Source organism: Hirundo rustica, chromosome 4, assembly GCF_015227805.2.
Source record: "Hirundo rustica isolate bHirRus1 chromosome 4, bHirRus1.pri.v3, whole genome shotgun sequence".
In the NCBI taxonomy this organism is placed as follows: Eukaryota; Metazoa; Chordata; class Aves; order Passeriformes; family Hirundinidae; genus Hirundo; species Hirundo rustica.
Genome location: NC_053453.1, coordinates 68,001,546 through 68,024,322, shown reverse-complemented (window position 1 = coordinate 68,024,322; position 22,777 = coordinate 68,001,546). Strand labels below are relative to the sequence as shown.

The window sequence follows — 22,777 nt, the reverse complement described above, 5'->3', positions numbered from 1 at the left end:
AAACTCATTTATATCAGAAAATTCAGGTTTCTCTTACAACTATCAAAAGATCATTTGAATGTAGAACTGCCAAACTCAGAACAGCAGCACACACAATACTGAGAAAGAGAAGTTCCAGTATGTTCTGCAGAAGAACAATACATTACCAAGAATATGACACAAGGCAGTAAAAGCTCTCTGGCAGAAGACCAGAGTCCTGCCTGGGTGGTCAGAAAGGACTTTCTGCTTCACGTGTTACTGATAGAGGAATATCTGGCCATGAAATAACTTACTTTGCCTCTCTTTTGCTCGAGTGACAGGGATTTACAAACTTTCACCAGGCAATGGGGGAGCTAAAGCCTTGCTACAAGCCCACATCTCAGTATGCTTCACTGTTATGATTTATATTATCAGGGTTTAGAAAAATAGGTAGTTTTATTGTAAGCCCTTTCCTGAAACACTGTGGAGAAATCTTTCAAAATTGGAATGCGTGTCTGTTATTGTATTCACAGATCTTACAAGAAACAGTAAAACTCCTCTAAGGTATGATAAAAAAAATCCCTACAAAAATGGAGAAACTAGCACTGGGAGAAAGGCAAGGGAGGAAAAGATTTCCTATAAACCAAGATTATTCAAAAATGCTAGGTTGTCATGGAAACTGCTCAGGGAGGGTCAGCCAGCCTCACCTTTGGCTGCCAGGATCATCTGTCAATGCCAAAGCACTGCAAACACCACAAACACTCAAAATTCACCCATCAAAATCTTTCCAGCACAACCAGTGTTGTCCACAGAGCAGCACGAAATGAAGCTCTCTCCTCAAAGAGGCTCATTTCACCACGAAACAACTCAGTTAAGGAACCAGTCTGATTTTTAGTCTACTGCTAGAAGACAAAACCATCTCAAAGAAGGGAAACTCAGCCTGATTTTTCACCTTTCTTCACTTCTCGGTCACCAGTCTCTTCCACGGTCACGTATGCATTTTAATTGCAAACGAAGATTTAATCAGCACTGCAGCTTTATACTGAAACTATCCGAGAGAAAAATGTTCAGTTCTCAGGGTTCAGCTCTACTTTCACAGCAGATAAAGAGAACAGTCAAGTACAATGGGGAAAAAAAAAAAAAAGAACAGCCCAGAAAACTAGAATCAATCCCCCACCCTGCACACCTGAAAATGAGAAAACAAATTTACTTCCCAGGGGTCCTCAAGGAGCCTAAGAAAGGAAGTCCCCAAACAGACAAGTCGGGATTTACATCTTGAACTCTGGTCTGTGGCTACTCTGGCACTGTTCATGCTCTCCTCTCTCCCCCAAATCAGCAATTGCCACTACAGGAAGAAAATTCCAGGGAATCTGTGCCTTGAAGAGCTCTGGAGAGTTGTAGGTCACTCACAAAAGCCCTAAGCCTACTTAGGGATCTGCACCTCCTCAGGGAAAGAGGAGTGGGGAAAAAAAAAAAAAAAAATCACTATTTTGGGGCATGCTCAGCTCTAAATGCTGAACTTCCTGCACGAGTATGTCAGAAATTAGCCCTGCACAGGATCAAAGCTGCACAAAACCAATGGACCTGATGAATAATTTGAGTAGATTGTTTCATCTGGGTTATGTGCTGTCTCCTTTCTAAGACCAAGCTAAATAAACAGTCTCAGTTTTCTGCCCTCTTCCCACCCTTTTTTTTTCCTGAAAAGGCAGAGGCAAACTGTTCCCAAAAGACACAGCAGCAGAAAGGTGGTTTAAAATGCAACATGATATTGACAAGCATAAGAGAAATGCTCATGTACAGTTTTTTCCATACAACTGGACAACATACTGCAGCAACTTGGTTAACAATATTTCTAATACAGCAGGGGCTTATATTCTGCAAACCAAAAACAAGCTACGGCTGACTAGGAACATAAAATTCAGCTTCTCATGTTCAGGGAGTGGCAGAAAAGAGCAACAGTTATAAGCATAAGAAATGGCTGAAAAAAGTGAACTGATGATTCTGAATATCTCTGCATGAGAAATCCTTTTAATAAGGTTCTGGGGTGGATTTTAATACCATTCCTGTTCTTACCCTCGGTAATTTACTTCGATGCACTGGAGATTATCTGTGCATATCAAGTATTTTTGAAAAACCACATGGATTCATGTCACATTCTGACTACGTACAACCAACCCAGAGCAGTATTATTAAAGCTTCTCCTTAGACCAAGGGAAATGGAAGAAAAACATCTTGTTTGTGTATTGGGAAATTCTTATAAACAATCCTGCCAGGCTAAATTGGGAGCTGTTTTTCACATAAAAGCAGCAATTTATTTTAACAAGGTTCACAGAGACACACAAAAATAATCAGCAGAGAGCATGAAATAGCATGAAATTAAAGAAAACTCTGAACATAGCTGACAAGCTTGGAATAATTTTTAAAATATAAAACTCCAATTAAAAAAATTATTTCTGTATAAATTTTATTTAGCTTATTTACACCAAGCTCTACTATGTCGTTTCTTCCTCTATTTACTTCTGTCCTAGAGAGATGATCTGCATAAAAGATGGTTATTTATGATCCAGCTAATTATCTCCCAGTGTTAATTTTGAGCCTGTTAGTGTACTACAGCAACCACAGCACAACAACACAAGACCTACACTTACAAAATACAACAATTTAAAATCACGTAGATTAGCCCACAATGAGCAACTAAAAGCAGTTTGGGGTCAGCACTTGCAGGTTTAAGTCTTAATCATGTCTTGAGTTTTTAGGGCTTTCAGCACCTCTAAAAACATGGCGTTACTTTCAGAGAGAGATGTCAGCCGTATGTGTGTATAATAAACGGACATCAGACTTTAAAAAATAATTAAAAAGGGGTTATTGTACAATCTTATTAGCCAAACACTTAATGGTCAATAATGTCAGAAGTATTTTAGAGACAACAGAGGAGGTAGGTATCTTTTTCTCTAAGAAAAGGGAACAACAGAGGCCCCCAAAACTTGCAGGGAGTTAGTGACAGAGAGAGAACTGCAACTTGACCTTTGTAACTGGAGGTAACCTGCCCTTTGGTCAGGAGAATGTTTCCTTTTTAAAATACAGAGGGCATTATACAATCACTTTTATCTGTACTGCAAAAGCATACATAGTTTCAGGATTTGCCACCCTTAATGTGCATCATTCATAGAGTGCGGCTGGAAGAATTCCTTTCCCTCCAAAAGCTACTTTGTGCTTAACCTAAAGGATTGTTGAAAAACAAAGCCTACCATCTTTGCAGGTCTTTCCATTCTCGAGAAGTTTCACACCAGTGGGACATGCACACTGATAAGAGGGCTTGGTAGGAGACATCAAACACAAGTGGGAGCAGCCACCATTATTAATTCCACATGGGTTTGTAGCTGTTAAACATAAATCACACAGATTAATGCTTCTGATAACCAGTGACCTCATATCATGTGTTAAGACACATAAGGCATTCGAGTGGTAGAATCAGTGGCAGCAACACAGATTAAAGGAGGAAATTATAAACACAGAACAAGTAAAAATTACTTCCAAGTGCTGAGTAGTGGGGTATTTATGGTACCAAAATGCAAGGATGTTGAACGTTTCCCTTCTCGGGAAAGTAGCACTTAGCTCTAAAAAAGAACTTTGTTTCAGCTCCACTCTTCTCATTTTTACAAACTCTTCAGCATACTGGTGCTGAACGCATAGATAAAAACAAAATGCAAACACAGTAAATTAACACAATGGTTAAGACAGTGGTTACTACACAGAGCTAGTGCTGCTTAATACCAGCTGCCAAATAAACACTACTTTCCACTCAGGAACTACCACTTCAAAAAATAAAAATATTGTGTTGCCTGAAGTTACGGTACAGGAAACAGAAAAATACGACAACAGCATAAATGTGTCAGGCAGACAAAAAGTAAGAGATGGGAGGTTTTCTTGCACTTAAAAATCCCTGTAAAAAATGTCGAGAGTATCTGGTTTCCCTTTGGGTCTTTAGTTATTCTCTGCACTGGAAAAATTGCATCATGACGTGGGTGAAGCCACCCAGCACCATAGAGAAAGACTAATTAAAGATTTTTGCAAATCAGTTCCAGCTTGCAATTAAAACAAGACAGCGAGACAGCTTACCATTTGGCTGCCTCTTCTGGCTGAAGGCATGGATATCCATGGGAGAGAAGATGTTGGAATGTATTTCACGCAGGTTCTCCCCGGAGTACTTGCTGCAGGCCAAGATCGAATGCGTGTTCCAGTCAGTCCAGTACAACGTGTCCCCAAACAGTGTCAAAGCAAAGGGATGTGGAAGGGAGCCTTTAACCACTGCCTGCCTAATAGAGCACAGGGAGAAAATGAATGCTCAAACACAATTCATGCAACAGCTTTGCCTGAACGCAGCCCCTGTGAAAAGAAGTTTGGGTACCGTTGATCAGAACTTTGTATTTATTTAGTTTTGGGAAGCAAATATACCGCCCTCACTTTGGGGAGTGATATGAAAGAACAACACAGGAATACTATTTTCAGGCTGCCTGCTGATGCTGAGAAGGCCAAGAGATGCTAACTGAAACCCTTAGATCTGTTGGTACTTCTTATCTCTTGAACATCCATCCCTGTAGGGCTCTCTGCCACCACATGAAATGGGGAAACGCCAGCTGATTTTATGCAAGTCTGACTGCTACCTGCTGATATACCACATCCACCAATTCCAGCCTCAACAGATTTCAGACTGAAACAAACTGGTCAATTAGCTGTCCAGCCACCTCTTCCTGTTTTGGTCTTTTGAACCATCAAAATAAAGTAGTTTTTCACTATAAAGAAATCCTTGAAGTTAGTTTCATTATTACAATTAAGCTATTGTTTTTACTAGAAGCAGTGCCGTTAAACAGAGTTCTAGCGATTTTCTACCGTGGAAATGGTATAATTTCTGAGCAAACTGGATCACTGCCACTCTCCAGGTTCACAAACAAAATTAAAGAGTATACCCATATATTTTATGTGTATATATACAAAGACATGCTCATTAGCCATCACAAATATGCAGCACAAACAGCACTGAAGACAGTTTTTCCAGGTTCTTGTGATGCAGAAACTAATTCTCTGTACCTAAGATCCTCAGAACTGGAATTAAGTAGCTCAATTCTTATTTTTATTTTATTCAGAATCACAGAAAAATTTAAGATGCAGAGGGCTACAGAGGTCATTTGGACCAAGAACCTGCTCAAAGCAGGACCACACAAGTACCATTTACATGAGTGCTTCTTCCCACCTCCTTTCTTCTTAACTGCCTAAGTGAAGTGTGTTCCCACGTAGGCAAGGTCCTTCTGAGCACTGGGATCACCATCCCTTTCCTGAATTGGGAGCATAAGGGATTGACACACAGCCCTGCTACCCCTTCAGAATAAAGCCCACTATGAATGCTAGCCTCCCAATTTTCTCCTTGCAGAGAAGACAGTAATTATCCATACATTCACTGAGAAAACACCCCCACACCACGGGAATCACTTCTGGAAAAAAAGGCTAACCGAAGGGGTTTAACAGATGACAAAAATACTCTTATTTTCCAAATATTTGCCATTAAAATATAACAGAAGAGTGCATTAAAGCAAGAAGCTTGAAGGTGCCTTCTGCCAATGACTCTCAGTACAAAGAGACTATAGTCATTACTGTTCTTTCACCTTAGCTTTTGGAAAAAGATGCATTATCTTTAAAGCTTCTTTTTTTTTTTTTTTTTTTCCCCTCCTACTTATGAGAAAAATATATAGATTCCCTTGCTTGTCACTCTAGTGTTCCGATTCTACACCAAATGAAATCTTCTATTTCTTGGTATTTTGCACTCAAAAGTAGGACATACTATCTTTTCTTTCTTATCTCTGTCTGGAGTCAAGTATATATTTGCTTCTAATTAAATGCACCAACTAAGCATCTTACAAAAGACCATTGTAATATAATTTAAAGCTGAAACCTGCCAGCCAAACAGTGAAGCCAGAATGACACAACACATTCTGGTACCATACCAAGTATAAAGGCATGCTAAATCTGCAAACATTTTAACCAACCCTACCCCCAAACCCTAAATATCTTCAGCTTTGAATTTTAGTTTAGAGCAGGCTTGGAGACTAACTCTTTATGTATGACATTGTGTGACATCTGACAAATGACACATACAACATTTTGTGTATGAAAACAGCACAATGAAAGTCCAAAACTCTTACTATAACCAAACCTGAACTGAAGACAGCAATTCCCACAACAAGAGAAGCCACATTTTTATGAAGAATTCTGACTATCTTACTTTAAAACAAAAACCAAAAAAGGAACAACAGAGAGGAATTTTACATGTGATTTGTACCCACCAGTAGTGGGAATAAATCTTTGAGTACAATAGCTGCTCTTAGACATGCCTAACTTTCAGACAACCATCTATTCATATGACAATGCACCAGGTGAACTATGACCCTTATTTAAACCAGCCCTTATCTGGAGAGATTCAGGAGCCTTTCATTTGACTGTGCTGTCACTCACAGCCTTGAAGCAATCACTCCTCAACTCATATTATTTTTCTCAGCAGATATAAGGTTGCAATGCATGAAGATGGCTTTGGGCCCAAACACAAAGTGTGTATTTCTTGCATCTCATTAAGATCAGTATTACCAGTAACATGCACTCTGTAATCTTTGTTTCCAGCCAAGCCACTACAAGGTGATAGCTCACTTCCAACCAGCAAAACCAGCAGGGCTTTTTCCCCTCTTGGAACATCCTCCACAGGCCACGCTTGCAGCCCTGCTGAACAGCAGCCACATGATGTGTGCCAGCATAGAAGCAGTGGCTTGAATTGAGCTCAGTGAGTCTCCACACCCTAATGAGGAGCAGGAGGAAGGCGCTGGAGAGCCCAGCTATTAGAAAACAGGAAAAGGAAGAAGAGAGGGAGCAAAAAATGACCTTCTGATTGAGCAGCTATGCTTCAGCTAGGAACTACAGAGCTCTGATTTTGGGAAGCGAGATGAGGGGTCCTGACTTCTGCCTTGACCAATTATTTATTAAATACACCCAGGTGGATGAAGTGACCAGAGTGTCACCTGTAGTACCCAGCTGCTGCACAGAGTGGTGAGAGCAGGCGCTTCCCACCTCCAGGGTGGTTCACAAGCACCCATACAGGGTCGGGGAGCAGAGGTCTCCACATCCCTGGCCCTGGTCTGGGTTCCAGGCACAGTGCTGCAGGTGCAGCTGGGCTGAGGGGATGTGACAGCTCCTTGGTGGCAGCTACACCATCAGGCCAGGCTTCACTGGGACAAGTGACATGACAGCAAAAGGCATTTCACCCTATTATATCCTTCACCAAGCTCCTTGGTTCCTTCAGACTGCTGCACTCGTTTCATTAGTCTCGTTCAGACAGAGATGCCAGAGACAATGGCAAAGTGAGAGCTGGGAATAAGGAATAATGTTATTCATTCAGGAGACATCTCCAGGGCTTCAGCAAGATGCAAATCGGCTCTGCATTAGATGGTACTAAGCACACACTAACTTTAATAATCTTCCCTGCACCAGGCATATAATCACACTAATTTACCTTAAAAATCTGGAGGGTGATGGATATTTAAAAGGCCACCACCTCTGTTGAGTTGGCTGGGAAGGAAATACATAAAGGGACAGCAGAGAAGGAAGGTGAGAAGAGAAACAGGGAGAGAAAAAACAAGTGGTTTCCACAGAAATTAAATTCATTCTGTGTTGAATGTCATGATTTCCCAAACACAACTATTTATCATCACAGTAATCTATGCCATTACAATATATACTTGCTATGGTAGAGTTTTCTACTGTCTGGAAAAAATATAGATCCAATTTAAATAGATTCACCTTTGTTCTATTCTTATTCTGTTAAAGAGTCCCGTGAAACACTTTGTGAAGATAAAGGAAACAAACAATAAACAAGTTAAAACAGGAATTACAAAAGAGACCACCCAACTCTGAAATAGAATAGATACATGAAACTTTATAGATAGTCTATCCAGTTTTATATTAGCAATGACAAAAAAGCTCTTGCTTCTCTATAATATGCTTTTCAGGCAAAGACTAAACCCACTTGAAATAAAAATTATCAGGAAAATTACCAAAAACCCATTAAATTCGTATCTTTTATTATAACCAGGATTTCCTCAGTCTGCCTTTATTCCTTTTTCAACTAATACTAGCATTCGAACCTACATTACAGCTATGAAATTTAATAATTCAGATCACCAAAAGAAAGCCACCAATAATCAAGATAATTCAAATCTAAAATACCATAAGGACTACTATTTTCCCTCCTAGAATATTAACAGATGTTTTATATCCAAGCATAACAGCATTTCTCCATAAAAGCAAACAAGTAAACTCTTCCCATGGACCAAATGCCTTTTATTCTTGCTGCATTACAGTTTTCTAGTCTCAAGAGCTGACCAGAACACCTGCAGAAAACCTGGGGTGCTTTAGATGTTCTGGCCTGGATGTCTCTAAACCATTAACATTCCAGCTCCACAGTGGCAAAACTCCTCTCAGGTGACCCCTGAGGCTGCCTGTGCTCAGTCTCCAGGGCAGGGTGCAAGCATTTTTGACATTTATGTTTCACTCCATTTCTCCAGTGTCCCTGTGGAGGATTCCATACCTATTACTATCTCCCAGCCTATCAGAAAGGGAAAAAAAAAATCTGCTTTTAGTGCTCATCATATTAAACAAAGCATATAAGAGATTTGCACAAAGCAAAATATTTTAAACAAAATCTTTTTTTTTTTCCATTTACAGAATGGTTAGTGGTTTGAGTATTAACAAAATTGCAGGAATTACACATCTTCAGCTTGTGACAAGTGGAAATGTTAGCAAGTGGCCAAAGCACTCAGAGCATGAAGCAGGATCAAAGACTAAGATACACCCATAAAACACCACACAAAGGATGCCACAAGGAGGGCAGGGAGCTCTGGTTCCCTCAGCCCACAGAATTTTCTCTCCTGCCAACCTAACAAAAACATTTGAAAAGCAAACTCAGAAGCTAAGCTGCTTTTTACCATTGTCCAAATTCTCCTATCAGAAGGCAAACCTGCTTTTAATCACTTGAGAAAGTAAGCAAGAGACATGATTTGTGGGATATAATATCTCTTTTCAAATCACTCTTTTCAAAAAGTGTTTTTGTCTTTTGCCACTTTATAAACCACAGTTGCCACGTGTTTCCAGAAAGACAACATAACAAACAGGTCTAGCCATGACATTTCGAATCCCACCTGCAATGAAAGTCTGAAAAAGCCAATCAGAAATCAAATCATGGCTGAGAAATGAATGAAGTCATCCTGTGGGTTGTTTTTCAGGCAAACAGATGTTTTGAAGCTCCACTTTTCCAGCATTTTTTTTTCAGAAGCACCTTGGGGAAGAACCAAGAAATTCACCCCAGCTCTATGTCCAAATCATCTAATTTATTCTGTTTATGCAGGATTCTCTAGCAGTTTTAATTAGGGCATTATTTGGCTTCTGCACTGGCCTGTACTGTGAGGTATTGAAACAGGCTTCTCACCACTGACTGGTTCCTCTTCATTGCTTGAAGGAGTTAAGCAATTTTATCTCCCAGAAATATACAGAAAGATATAAACAGAATATGAGATTTTATACCTCGTACATAGTGGCACGTACTGTACATGTTATAAGGCAAATAAGGAAAAAACCCTCTTCTAAATGCAGGGACACAGTATTTTCAATGTTTCAACACATCTGCAACTAATCATCTGGCAGGCAGACATGAGCTGATGCTTGAAAAGAGAAACTAGAAAAATCAATGCCCAAGTGCAAACTTAAGACATTCACGTCTTGCAAGAGCTTCCCAGCTTCCTGACAGTTGCTGAAAGTATGTTTTCTTACAGTGGCCTCAAAAACCATCTCATTAGCACAAACACTTCCTGGGGGACCTTGTAAGTGCATTTCCCTTCAGCCAGTAACGTGTTAACTTATTAATTAGAACTGCTGCTGCAGGGTAAAGGAAGAGGAAATTAATTCAAGAACTGCTTTAGCAGGCCAACCTATCTTGGGGACTCTACTCACAGGAGAGCTGTCTGCATTTCAGTTTTGTTTAATTAGTCCCACAAAAAGCAACTGTTCCCTCTGATAAGAGCAGGGCAAGAGCTGCAAAAAACCAAAACCATCTCTTCTATGCATCAATTTCGTTCTTTAATTATTGCATTCTGACATGAAAAACTGCTCGTTCCTTTCTCTCACTGGCAAATCAAGGGCATTAGTCATCAAGTTCTTTGCTCTTCGTCTTTATTCTAATGAGCCCAACACCGGAGCAGCTAGGGCTACTAAATCCCAGGGCTAGCAGGTAATGAACCATAATCATCCCTGTAAAAGTTGCTAGAGAGGTTTTCTCACGAATTTATGACTCTCCCACATTTTTAACTGAGTACTACAGCCAGAGCTGGCAGGCTGCACACTGGTTTGAGTGGCTCACTGTGACTCCAGTCCTATCGGAAGAGGTGACAAAAACCCCTCCAAAACCCCAATAATCAAGGCTTATAATTTGTTTCTCTCGCTGTATATTCTCCCCATCAGCCTATTGTACTCTTTCACCTTCCAGACCCCAGCAAACAACAAGTGAAGGATTCCTGTCCGCCATGCGCCTGGGCTGGGGCAGCCCTGGCTGCACGGACAGACCAGGAATGAGAGGCTGGAAAGCAGCGCCAGGGAAGGGACCTGGGCTCCTGGGCAGTGGCCAGCTGGACACGAGCCAGCAGTGTCCTGGAGCCAGCAGGGACAGCCCTGTCCTGGGGACACCGGGCCCAGCATCCCCGGCCGGGCCAGGGAGGGGCTGTCCCGCCCTGCTCTGGGCTGGGGCGGCCTCACCGGGAAGATTGTGGGAAGTTTTGTTTGCCACAATATCAGACAGACGTGAATCTATTAGAGAGTGTCCAAAGGAGGGCACGAGGATGGCGAGGGGCCTTGAGGAGAAGCCGTGTGAGGAGCAGCTGAGGACACTTGGTGTGTTCGGCTGGAGGAGACTGAGGGGAGACACGGCAGCCACGGCTTCTCCTGAGGGGAAGAGGAGGGGCAGGCACCGAGCTCTGCCCTCTGGGACCAGGGACAGACCCTGGACAGAGGGAACGGCTGGAGCTGTGGCACAGGAAGGTCAGGCTGGATATCAGGGACAGGTTCTTCCCCCAGAGGGTGTCGGGCTCTGAACAGGCTCCCCAGGGAATGGGCACGGCCCCAAGGCTGCCAGAGCTGCGGGAGAGTTTGGACAACGCTGTCAGGGATGCAGGGGGTGGGATTGAGGGGTGTCTGTGCAGGGCCAGGGGTTGCACTCAATGATCCTTGTGGGTCCCTCCCAACTCAGGATATTCCATGATTCAGATCAAAATAATTCCCTGAGATATAAATCTTAAAAGTTTTAATTCTTGCCTAGTGCCAGGTGTAGAGAGCTAATATTCAGACTACAGGAATAAAGGAACAAAAAAAAGTTTTGGATTTCTTACAGATTTAGAAATACATCACAAATTTCCAGAGACAACTCCTTCCAAATTTTATATCTCTGACTTCTGAACTTCAATACATTAATACTGTCAGTGACACCAATTAAATTTTTTCCTATTTACACCGTATTTTTTCACCCTCCAAACCACAAAATCAGTTTTCTCTGATCTGCTTGAATTTTTCTTTTAGCTAGTTCCTACCAAATATTTCTCCCAAAGGAGTTAAAACTTAGGCCATCCTATTTTACATGAAGCTTTTGCAATTGCTTACCTGCTACAGACTCTTTCCCACCTCCTGTCACGCAACACTAAAAAACTTGACAGATCAAATCTTTACTCATCTGTCTCCTTTTCTAGGTTGCCAAAACTATCCAGATCTAGAAGACCCATTCTTTATGAAGATATTGTCTTTCAGTAACTCACCTGCCTTTTTTCATTTCAGTAGTGCCAACTTCCAGAAGCACATATTTTCCCAGACATGCTGACATTAGGTAAAGCATCAGAAAAACTAGTAATACTTCGCAAGGATAAAAGAATTTCTTCTGATCAAGAGAAATTTAGAAACTAAATACCTCAAGGCAACTAAGTATAAATATAAAGCAGCAATTTAGAAGAACGGTCTAAATAAAAAAATAATTTTAAAAAAGCTATTTTTTTTTTTGAGGGGTTGGAGATGGCTAGGAAAAAAGACGAAAGGCTTTGTGGGTCTTGGGTGGTTCTGTGGGGTGATTTTTTTTCCCCAATGAAAAGGAAAATCTAAAGGGTTTTTGCTTTGGCTCCAGAATTAGAAACTGTGGGATTTTTTCTGGTATTAGTGAATCAGTTACTGAAAAAGATGAACAAAATAATTAAGAGATAAAATAAAGAATTACAGCTTTAAAATATCACATTGCAAAGGCTGAATTTGTTAGATAACCAAAAGACAGTATCTACCAAAAAAAAAAAAGACCAACACTTTGGATAGCCCCAGAAGATCTTTTTCCTTAATACAAGCAGAGGCTAAGAGGTCACAGCAGAAAAATACCATCCCATAAAACCCCACTGTAGAACAGCCTAACTTCTGCAGTTCTTTTTTTTTTTTCCTTCCCCTTATGATATAAGTGCAAAGAATAAAAAAAATGAAACAAAGAAGCCTGGATACAGATGTTGACTGTTTTTTGAATCTTCAGAACCTTCTCACGTGCCTGGGGAAAAGCAGGTGCTGTCAGAATTGGTTTGTGCCTCTGAGTGCTTAAGGGAAGTCATATGTGCTTTCCTTTCTAGGGATGACTTCCCCTTCTGCCCCTCAAATAGTAATATATTAGCATACTGCCACGACATCTTCCTCATACTGAAATGTATCATTTTGAAAAATAAACCCAACCTAAAGCATTTGACTGGTTTGGTTTTTGTGTGGCTGTGTAAGAAAGAATTAGTAGCTCTAAAAATCTAAATTACTTGTCTATACAGGTCGTTATTACAGGCTTAACTAATTCCAGAGAATTTACTGTGGAATGAGATAACTACTGGGAATCAGGTGACTTCACTTCTGTGCCATGAGGCAGCTTTTGGACACAGCTGTCCGCACACAGACAAGGCTGGTCAGCCCCTTGCACCAAGAATATTCAGCATCTCCACAGCCTCCTGCCCCAGGTTAAGGTTAACCAATGGCAGAACAGGGAATAAAGACCATGAAAATAAAAACAGAATACCAAACCCAAGTATATTTACACCACTGTGCAACAGATCACCAGCAAGAGAGAAACTGCAAAGTCAGTAGCAAAACAAGAGCAAAAAAGCAGACGTGCCAGCAGGAAACAGTGAAGTAGCTCTGGAATAAGAAAGGCTGGAAACACCAGATAAAATAAAAAATACTCAAATTGCTACTGCGTATGATAATTTCTATCCTTTTCTCTCCATTACTTGAAAACTTATGTGACAGTCTTCTTTTTTGAAAGAATCTCTTTTAAATATTTCTCTTTTTGGTACTAAGTTTTCTTTCTTGTGAAACAAACAGCAAATGAAGGACTACTTCAAAATAGATATCCACAGTTTTGAGTTAACTGAGCTAGTCATATCCAAAGCCAAAAATTTAAAACTGCATCTAACTCCAGGTACTTTCCATGAACAAACACCATTACAAACATACTGCATGAGTCTGTGATTGCTTAAAAGGCAGAACTTGAGAGGAAAGCGATGTAACCTTTGAAATCAGCATTACAAAGACACTGTGCAGTTCAAAATAAATATCAAAGGAAGACAGTGGACATGTTTCAGGCATGTTGCCTGTGGTCCTACTTGCCAGTCCACACAAAACAATGATCATATCAACAGAATTCATTTCTTTATGTCAAATTAATATTTGTGGTGAAAGGTGGGCAAGTCCCTAACAGGCCAACACAAGGAGCATAAGAAAGGATATTTCATGCCCAGCTAAACTAGCAGAAACATCACAAAAATTCACAAAGAACAACTCCACGAAAAATCATCTCCATATGACACCATGGGCACAAGATAATTGTGATTTGTGTGAGCAAGCAGTACTTGTCAAAGCTCATCTAATGAAGAGTCATCACCCAATACATGTGAGATAAATGCATATACACAAAGTACCAGTTATACCCTTAATTAAGAAGTAGCCGTGACGTGAAAAATAATAACTTAATTGCTATAAATCTATTCAAGGAAAAGAGTCATTTTAACGTAGCTCTCCTGTAAGGACTGTTTTCCACTAATTTCCCAGCCCCTAGGATTCATGAAACTGAAATACTAATAATATGAGAAAATGGATCATCATATATCTTCTGCATTTCTGAATCCCACAGCAACACTGCACAGAAGACCTGACTGAAAAGAGATAATTTTGCTATATAGTCTTACACAATTAAGAACAGGATTCGAGGATTTTTTAATGGAACTGGTTCTGAGAAGAGTCTTTGTGAGAGTTACGGGATACCCTGAAGAGAAGCTCACGTTTCATTTCACAGTGCTGGAAAGGTGACGATGGTGGAGGATAAAAGTTTCTGACAGCACTGGTGTGCAACAGAGATTTCAATATTGCTTAGGCAGCCAGCTTCTAAGACAATCCCCACATTACACACATAAACTAAAAACTTCTTACCTATGACTTCCATCCAGATTGGATTTGTGGATGAAATTCAGTTTTGCATCTGCCCAATAGAGTTTCTGTTCCTCGTAATCCAGCGTCAGTCCATTTGGCCAATATATGTCCGTGTTAACGATAACGGAGCGGCTCGAACCATCCATCCCAGCTCGTTCTATCTTTGGCACTTCTCCCCAGTCTGTCCAGTACATGAACCTACAATCATTTGAAAAGAGAAAAGACAAAAAAAAAAGCAATCATGTATAAATCTACAACAAAAAAAAAGTAATCATGTATATATCTACAACTCTCAGAAAAGACAAAAGCACGCTCTGTTCTGCAGAGACAATGTCTGTGGAGCTCTGCTCTGCTGGGTTAGGGGCATATACCCTGTGAAACAAAGCAAAGTTACTCCACAAAAAGCCGAAGAAAAACAACTTAGACAAACCCACAGTACTGTATCAGCTTATACTTCATTATGTTTCTTTCTTTCCTTGGGTAAGTGAAAAAGTTGGAGATATCCAACAGATATTGAAACCATCTCAAAATTCACCATTAAACAGCAAAAGCAGATATTAGAAATTGTCATAAAAGTACAACAGCTTCTCTAACATATATCAGAATTTAGGGGGGCACAGAAGAAGGTGTGCAGATTTACAGCAGACATAGCTGCATGTGATGCAGTGGTTTTGATGGAAGATCAATTCATGTCCTTTTATTTCCAGAGAAATTCTGAGAAAAACACCTAAGTCAACACGTTTAGAAGTACAGTTTGCATCCAGAAACTGAGAAAAACACTCTGTAAGATCTTTTAAGACTGGACAAGCAAGTTTTAAAACATGTAACATATATCAATTTTTAAACATTATTTAACAAGTAGTGGGGAGAGGGAAGCTACTCAGTTGCATTTAAGACAAGGAAAACCCCTTTATCTTGGCAGGAGACTAGCAGGGGTTAAGAACATTTGTCCTTTTTCTGCAGGTGGTAGAAAATGGATTTACTTTTGTAAACTAAACTGAAGACACACAGAATACAAACACATCAGCCAAAGTGTGTCCATGGTGCTTGCTCTGTTTTGTTGTTGCAGCTGGAACAGACTACTTTCCTAAATTGCTTCTCATAACCTCATGACATCTGCCAGCATTACCTGCTTGTATCTGTGCTCCTTAGCCTGGCTCAGTCAAAACAATCCAGACTAGGAAAGACCTGAAGCCTTTAACCTAACTCAGAGCATCACACAACCACAACAGGTCAGTATATGGTACCCACATGTGAAGAGGCCTAGCCACCCATCCTCTAAAGGAAAACAAATGTGCAACACATTTAAGAAACACTTGCAGATGAAGTTATTCTTGGCAAATATGATTTTTTTTTTTTTTTTTTTTTTTTTAAGAGTCGGGAAATTCCACGTCATACCTTCCCCCTCAATTCGTATCTACAGCATGTTTGTTTTAATGTGCAGAAATATCTGTGGACAGAAATGCAGCTGATTAACACAAATATTGTCCTATTTGATCCCAAGTGAGTCATTCTTCATGGAGCAACACGTTCATCTTAACACAGAGCACAAAATTATCTGCAAGAACATGGGAGGTTTCTGTAGGATAAACAAGTGCCTCGGATAATGTGGTTTTTTATCAGGAAGAAGGACAAACTCCAAATAATTTCCAGACAGGGAGAACAGTAGCAAGGCACCTCGTCAAGCTATGCAATAAGAAATCACACTTGAAAAAAGAAATGCTAAAAAAAGTCAGGCAGCATTTCACCAGTGAGCATGTGAGAAAGAAGAGAGAAAAAGAGAGATTTACTTTTAACTTCTTTAAGACAGCCCTGCTTTGCCCCAGCTGTCAAGTCCTAGACTTCCAAATCAAGGTTAATAGGTTCCAAGGCTCTGACCAGCCTGCTGGACTGATTTTTTTGGGGCTGAAACAGCTCATTAATTGCTGTACAGCCTCATATTCTTCCCTCTCTCATGCACACTGCAATTACTCGAGCAAAAACAGGTAAGGGTAGTTTGGTAAGAAAGAAAAGGCTTCCCAGACTTCACAAAACCAGCCCTATTTCATTTGTCAGAGGAAGACACACACAAAGAGAACTGGCTTTAAGCTCCAGTAGAGTATTTCCAATCAGTTCCAATGACTTCTGTACACTTTCTTCAGCAGTTTGGGGTTTTTTTCAACTACCACGTTTGCTTTCCTCCACCTTGATTGAAAGCCTGTGGGTTTTAATGTCTCCGTGAAAAACCTGTGGAACCAGCCACGATCCACCTGATGACAGCCATGCAGACAAAGTGAGGGCCATTCTCCCTCTTCCCCATCCTCTTTAAATACATTAGTTATTTCAATTAAAAAAAAAAAAAATAGCCACCACCAAAGCCCATGGGATAGAGCAAAATATGAAGAGAATAATAATGTCTTGTGCTAAATAATCTAGTTACACCTTGCAATACAATTAAAATCCAGGAATCTAGATTTGAATTTTACCAGCAGACTCTGGAAATGGTTGTGAGCTGTTATAAAAATCTAAAAGAAGAAGAAAAAAATAACAACAGTGTATTTCTTTATATATGTGCTTGTAACTTTCAGTATTACAGTGATGCCCCCCTCCAAAGAGTTAATGAACATCAAATGTTTGACATACATTTAGAGAAGAGAGGATGGTTCTTAGACTTAAGAAAAAAAAAAATTAGCCTGTGTTTTGTTTGACTGTGGCCCAGAATGTCGGTTTATCTTAAAGCTTATCCATCATTAAAAATTACAAACAAATAGAGAAAGAGTTTTGATAGTTTTTTCCTACAAACTGTTTTCCATGCCTCTTTAAATCTAGCATTTTTTGGTTCTTGCATTCTGGGTGCATAAGGTGAATCCAGGCAATAAAACTTCCCCCTAAAAGGCCTCAGAAATCACTATGCACTGCAGAGTTGTAACTTCACAGTTTTGATTTGCCTCAAATGGAAGGGTTTGCCATAGCAAAACAAAAGCCCAACCAAACAAAAAGGATGAAACAGCATGTCACAGTTCATCCTGCGCGATGAACAAATATATTAAGTAACAGAGCTTTTTTTTCCAAAAAGCCCATAAAGTCTAGGCACTCTGATGGCAGAATATCCCCCATCCAGAGGAAAAAAGCTCACAGACCACAAATGCCAAGATTACATGCTGTAATTCAGCAGTGATTTCCGACAGCAAGCAGAGAAGGAGAGAAATTTATTGCCAGCGCCCATCAGCTTTGCAACTTTCCGATCCGCAAGCGTTCCCTTTCCTGGATGCTATTCAGCGGCAAGAGCAGCGGCTTAACTAGGACAGCTAATTATTTGGTGAGGTCCTTCACAGTGAAGGCCCCAGCTCTGCAATTACGCTTGGTAAAGGCCCTAAGAACTTCTGAGCTCTACAGGGAGCTGCCAAACTTCAGAGCTTGCAGCAGCCCCTGCGGAGCTCAGCAGCTCTGCAGTGGACCCTGTGAAACACAAACCTGCTCCAGCACTCACAGGATTAGCACTCCCCTAACCAAAGAATACAAAGTGAAACACAAGGCACTGGAGTAGTTCAGGAAAACTGTGCACAATAAGTATGTCTGGTTATTGAAAATAGCTCTTGATTTGAGAGGAAATGTTCAGGAGTTTACGACAAGACATTTGAATCAAGTGACCCTTTGAGGTAGCTGGACAGAGACTCTTTCTGAGGCAAGTTCACACAGGGGGGAGAACTGCAATCCAGAAGCACACAGCAGTATTGAAAGACACAGAAAATGGATTTTCAAATAAGAGGACTAAAAGTATGACAGGAAGGTTTTAGTAAGTTTCTCAACTAATTGCAAAAGTCAGAAAATGTTTTTGGTCCTTCAGGAAAAGCAAAAAATGTACATATAAATTAAATATGGAAATAATTCTTCATAAAAGAGAGGAAGAAATAACCTTTGGGGATACGATCAAGATAAACGTGAGAGAAAATACGTTCTTAGCTAGCTGAGAACTGTACTTCTTTACAATAGCTTGTCTCTGTAAATAAGTGTATTAGTTGAATGTAATTTTCAGAGATATTGTACAACAATATCTTATGTTAATATTCAATGCAGTCAGCATCATTTTCTATGCAAATTATCCTATCTACAGGTTTTTGGCTGCCTCTACACCACTCTTGCACATTCTAAGAGCAGCTACGTGAAGAATGGGTGTGAATTAAGCAGGGAACTGTTAACATCCTAACACACTGAATCTTTTATTTTTTACCCCTATTTTGGGTTCAGAAGCCCAAGGGTTCCAAGAGAGCTGCAGTTTCCCATTTCAGGCAGGCACAGCTGGCTCTGAACCACCTGCCTTAAGCATTGCTATGTACACTGGACAAAACCAAACAAAGATTTCTGAAAACCAAGCCTTTTTTTATTTCACTCTTCTGCAAGGCACCAGTGTGTCTACTAAATGACTGACCCAGATGTGCTGAAAATGCTTCACAAGCAAGCACCAGTGGGCCCAGCTGTGCCTGTGGGTGCCATGTGGGTACGGTCCCCACCCTGACCCTCCATCCCCACCTCGGGGAGGGTGGAGGATGAGCACAACTCCACAGGTGCTTGGATCTCAGCTATTGAATTTCACAGCCCAGACCATCAGCACCAAACCTAGACAGGGGTGCAGCGACTGGAACACAGTGACCTGTGACGGGGACACCTCAATATGGCACCACTGCTCACACTGCAGGAGCCTGTGCAGGAGCAGGGGTCATTGCATCGTTGCAGATAAATTACTGCAGCCTCCGCAGCTCACTTGTCAGGGATGCTAAAAGACTCGACGGACAAGTGGGAGAAACTCGTGTAAAATCCCACGTGTAAGTCTACTATACACACCAGGAAAAGCTCTACTGGGACACATATTTTGTAAGGCATACAAATATTTTGCCCGGTATACTCTATACTGGTTCCCTCAAGATGAAGATGCTGTCCTGGTGATAGCAGTTGAATGCAAATATCTGCATTTATCCTAGGACGCCAGGTAGGATACTAATCAAGCAAACCCCATCTGTAACCAGAATGGCAATGTGAGGATTTCCACTTTGGAGCTGGTTTTACTCTCCTATTCAGACCTTATCTAGCAGGAAAAATAAAATCATCACCAGACCTTCCCTTTTCTTGGAATCAATTTCTAAAATAAGGGATAAATGCAAACATTCCACTTTTGGAATGAAGAAAAGCTGTGATGAAGAGATCAAAAGGTGACGCTTTGTCTCTAGCTCAGTATCAAGAGCGAAGTATAAAACTAGAATGAGATTCTGTAGATGGCGTTCATAAACCCTGAAAATAATGCTTTAGAAAAGCCATTGAAAGTCTTTCACAAGAAATCAACGTAGTAGCAGAAACCTACATGATATTCTCATTTCATAACCAAAAAGAAAAACTCAGTATTCAAGCTGGTTACCATGGCCTCAGTTTTCAGGTATTCCAGTTTAAAGGAAATGCTGGGCAATCTAACAAAACAGATGAGAGATTGTTTCTCATTTTCACCCAGACGTTTCTGAGGGTCTGTAGGAAGTAAGGTTTGACTTAGCTGTCAAACCAAACACACACTGATGCACCGCAGAGTCTCATGCATACGGTTGTCCTCTTGGCCACAGATCCCCGGGAAAAAGAGAAAGCTATTCATTAAAAAACAAGAAGCAGCTATCTTTTTGCTGAATGCTCCCAAAGGCAGAATTTTAATTGTTTGAGCAGGTGGAAAGGTCTCTTGCTCCTTGAACTTGTAAATTAACCTATCTCCAGATACAAAAAGTCTAATGATGTGCCTTCCACAGTTAGGAAACAAAAGCCATTTTTTGGTTTCTCCTAGAGCAAGCAGGAAATACAGCTTGTCAAAACTCAGCAGCATTTGAAAAACAGTATTTGAAACTATTTTCCCAGTTTAAAAAAAAAAAAAAAGAGAGGGATACAATTTCCCCTCTCTGTTACCAATTAACAGCATCCCTAGGCCCCTGCTGACTGCAAGACAGAAGTGAGATCCAAATGTGCTTTGGAAGACTCCAGCCAGCCCCTTGCACAGGAACCACTCCAGATACAATACACCAGACCCTGCCAAGTTCAGGGAGCAGGTAAGCCAGCAGAAAACTAAAACATAATTACTGTAACAGGAGATGGACAAAGTAAGAGAAGAAAATTCCTTGCCTTCCAACCTACCTTGGTTCCTCAGCTATAACATGAAAATAGAGGAAAGAAAAGCAGCTGGCAGTTTTGACAGACTTCCAAAAAAACAAACACATGAACAAAAATACCACAAACCAACAACTGTGACAGAATCTCTCAAGAGGCCAGGAAAGAAGCTGAGCCAGGAACATGTGCTGGGTAATTCTGCAGGGCTGAGGAGTCACAGAGGTCTGCTCTGGCAATGCCTCTGGCACTGCCCAGGAGGAGCCCACCTACACAAACACACCTTCCAAAGAGTTCTTTAAAAACTTACAGGAAAGTGCAGATCTCTATGCACCTGTGAACCGACCAAAATTATGAAAGCTAGCACAAAAGAATAATTAGCTACACTAAAACTACAAGTGGGGGAAAGCAGTAAGAAAAACAGCGGGATCACAGTTCTTCCTCTTTCTCAGATAAAATTTATCTTCTTTGTACAATGAAAAAAATCTGTTTCTTTACAGGGTCTTGCACTAAAAATATAAACATTTGCACTGCACATACTTAGTTTGTAAATAAGGATTTAGAATTTTGTGATTTCAAATAGCTTTGGGTTGAAACTAGATAAGTCAACTGCTACAACAATTTTTCACTCCTTGCTTTTTCAGCTCAGTCATAACCAAACTTGTTTCTTATATTTCAGTAAAAAAACTGGGAGAATTATTCTCCATATCACCCTATTTATCCTGAATGCAGAAAGGGCAGAAAGGTATTTCCCTATATTTGTATCTTAAAGCCCTAGAAACACAAACACTTCTCCAGGGCAAGAGAACACAGTCGTTTATGCCAGTTGTCTTGTTCAGTGAAAGAGGGCAAGACAGACAAATCTGCCTTTGGCATTCTGGGCTGTTTCTCAGAAGCAAAAATTTAGGCATACCCCATTGCTGCGCAGGGTTTGGAGTTATGAACTCCATTCCAGGTACTCCACAGGCACATCACCTACACCCAGCAAACAGAATCTACTGTTACAACCATCCCAGCAATCCTTGACGCAGAGTCAGCTTACAATGCAAAGCTGTTAACCAAGACCCACTCATTCAACTTTATTCTCTGATTTAATGGAAGTTTTTACTCTAAGTTGGGGCCCATCAATCCCCTGATGTAGTTCACTGTAATATCAAGTGTGTACCTGTGCCAAAATATGGAAGGGCAGGATGGCACAGCCAGGAACAGGAGGAGATTAGCCAAAAAAAACCTGTCAAGAGATATGACCTGTCTACCATCAACTGAAATTGGGTAACAGTGTCTTCAGTACCATGAGATGCTTTTACAACTTTTCCTCTGTGAGATTTCTTTCTTATCATTCCAAGTCTTTCATCAGTAAAATTGCCCCTTGTTATTCACCCCCTCTCTCAGTACTCTGCTACCAACAGGATGATTTTTACGTTCTTGATTCCTGACTCCTCAAAGAAGCCCCACAGAACTTTAATGTTCTGCCAAGCCATGCTGGATCTTACCCTCCATATCACATTTCAGCACTCTGCTAATTCTTTTTTTATAGTGTTCATTCTATTGTTTGGTATGTAAATCAGGCTTACTTACATGTAACCATCATTCCTTAGGCATTTTTAAAATTCAATTAATTCATGTCATCTAGGGGTTCAGTGCATTTTCAGTGCAGCTCCTGTCCTCGTGATTTATCAGTTTGTTGATACAGAAACCAACTTTGTTCATCCACCAGAATCACTAAACCATTTATTCTCCTGTAAGAAAGTGGCACACACCAACTCATCTTTTCATACCACAAAATTACATAAAATATGGCCTTGTTTTTAACCAAAAGCTACAAGATATTCATTACAAAACAAACCATCAAAAAAAAAGGGGTGGGAGGAAGAGGAGATACTTCTCTACAGAGCGTAAGAAGGATAGAAATAAAGGGACACATTGTTATTACAATGTTACATTACACACGATTTGATTAGAGATCTAATTCTGGAGATACAAACCTAGGCAGGCTTGGCTTTTATTGAGAAGTAACTATGTTTGCCCAGAGCACTTAGGTCCAGAAAATGCGGTCTGAATACTGGCCAAAGGCTTCGTACTCAGATGGAACAAACAACACCTCATTTTTATACTGAAAACTTTATCATAAAATAACTGA

At 40.5% G+C, this 22,777-nt stretch overlaps 1 protein-coding gene across 3 annotated transcripts in view; it reads right to left on the bottom strand.

The window, feature by feature from the left end:
• Positions 1 to 22,777, bottom strand: part of LRP6 (LDL receptor related protein 6) — a 112,408-nt gene that overhangs the window by 50,132 nt on the left and 39,499 nt on the right. For all 3 annotated transcript variants that reach the window (XM_040061588.2, XM_040061589.2, XM_040061591.2), the window contains exons 3-5: positions 14,527 to 14,724; positions 4,078 to 4,274; positions 3,207 to 3,338 (exon numbers count right to left, since the gene is read on the bottom strand). In XM_040061588.2, coding sequence (XP_039917522.1) covers positions 3,207 to 3,338; positions 4,078 to 4,274; positions 14,527 to 14,724 — 527 coding nt within the window. The remainder of the gene's footprint in view (positions 1 to 3,206; positions 3,339 to 4,077; positions 4,275 to 14,526; positions 14,725 to 22,777) is intronic.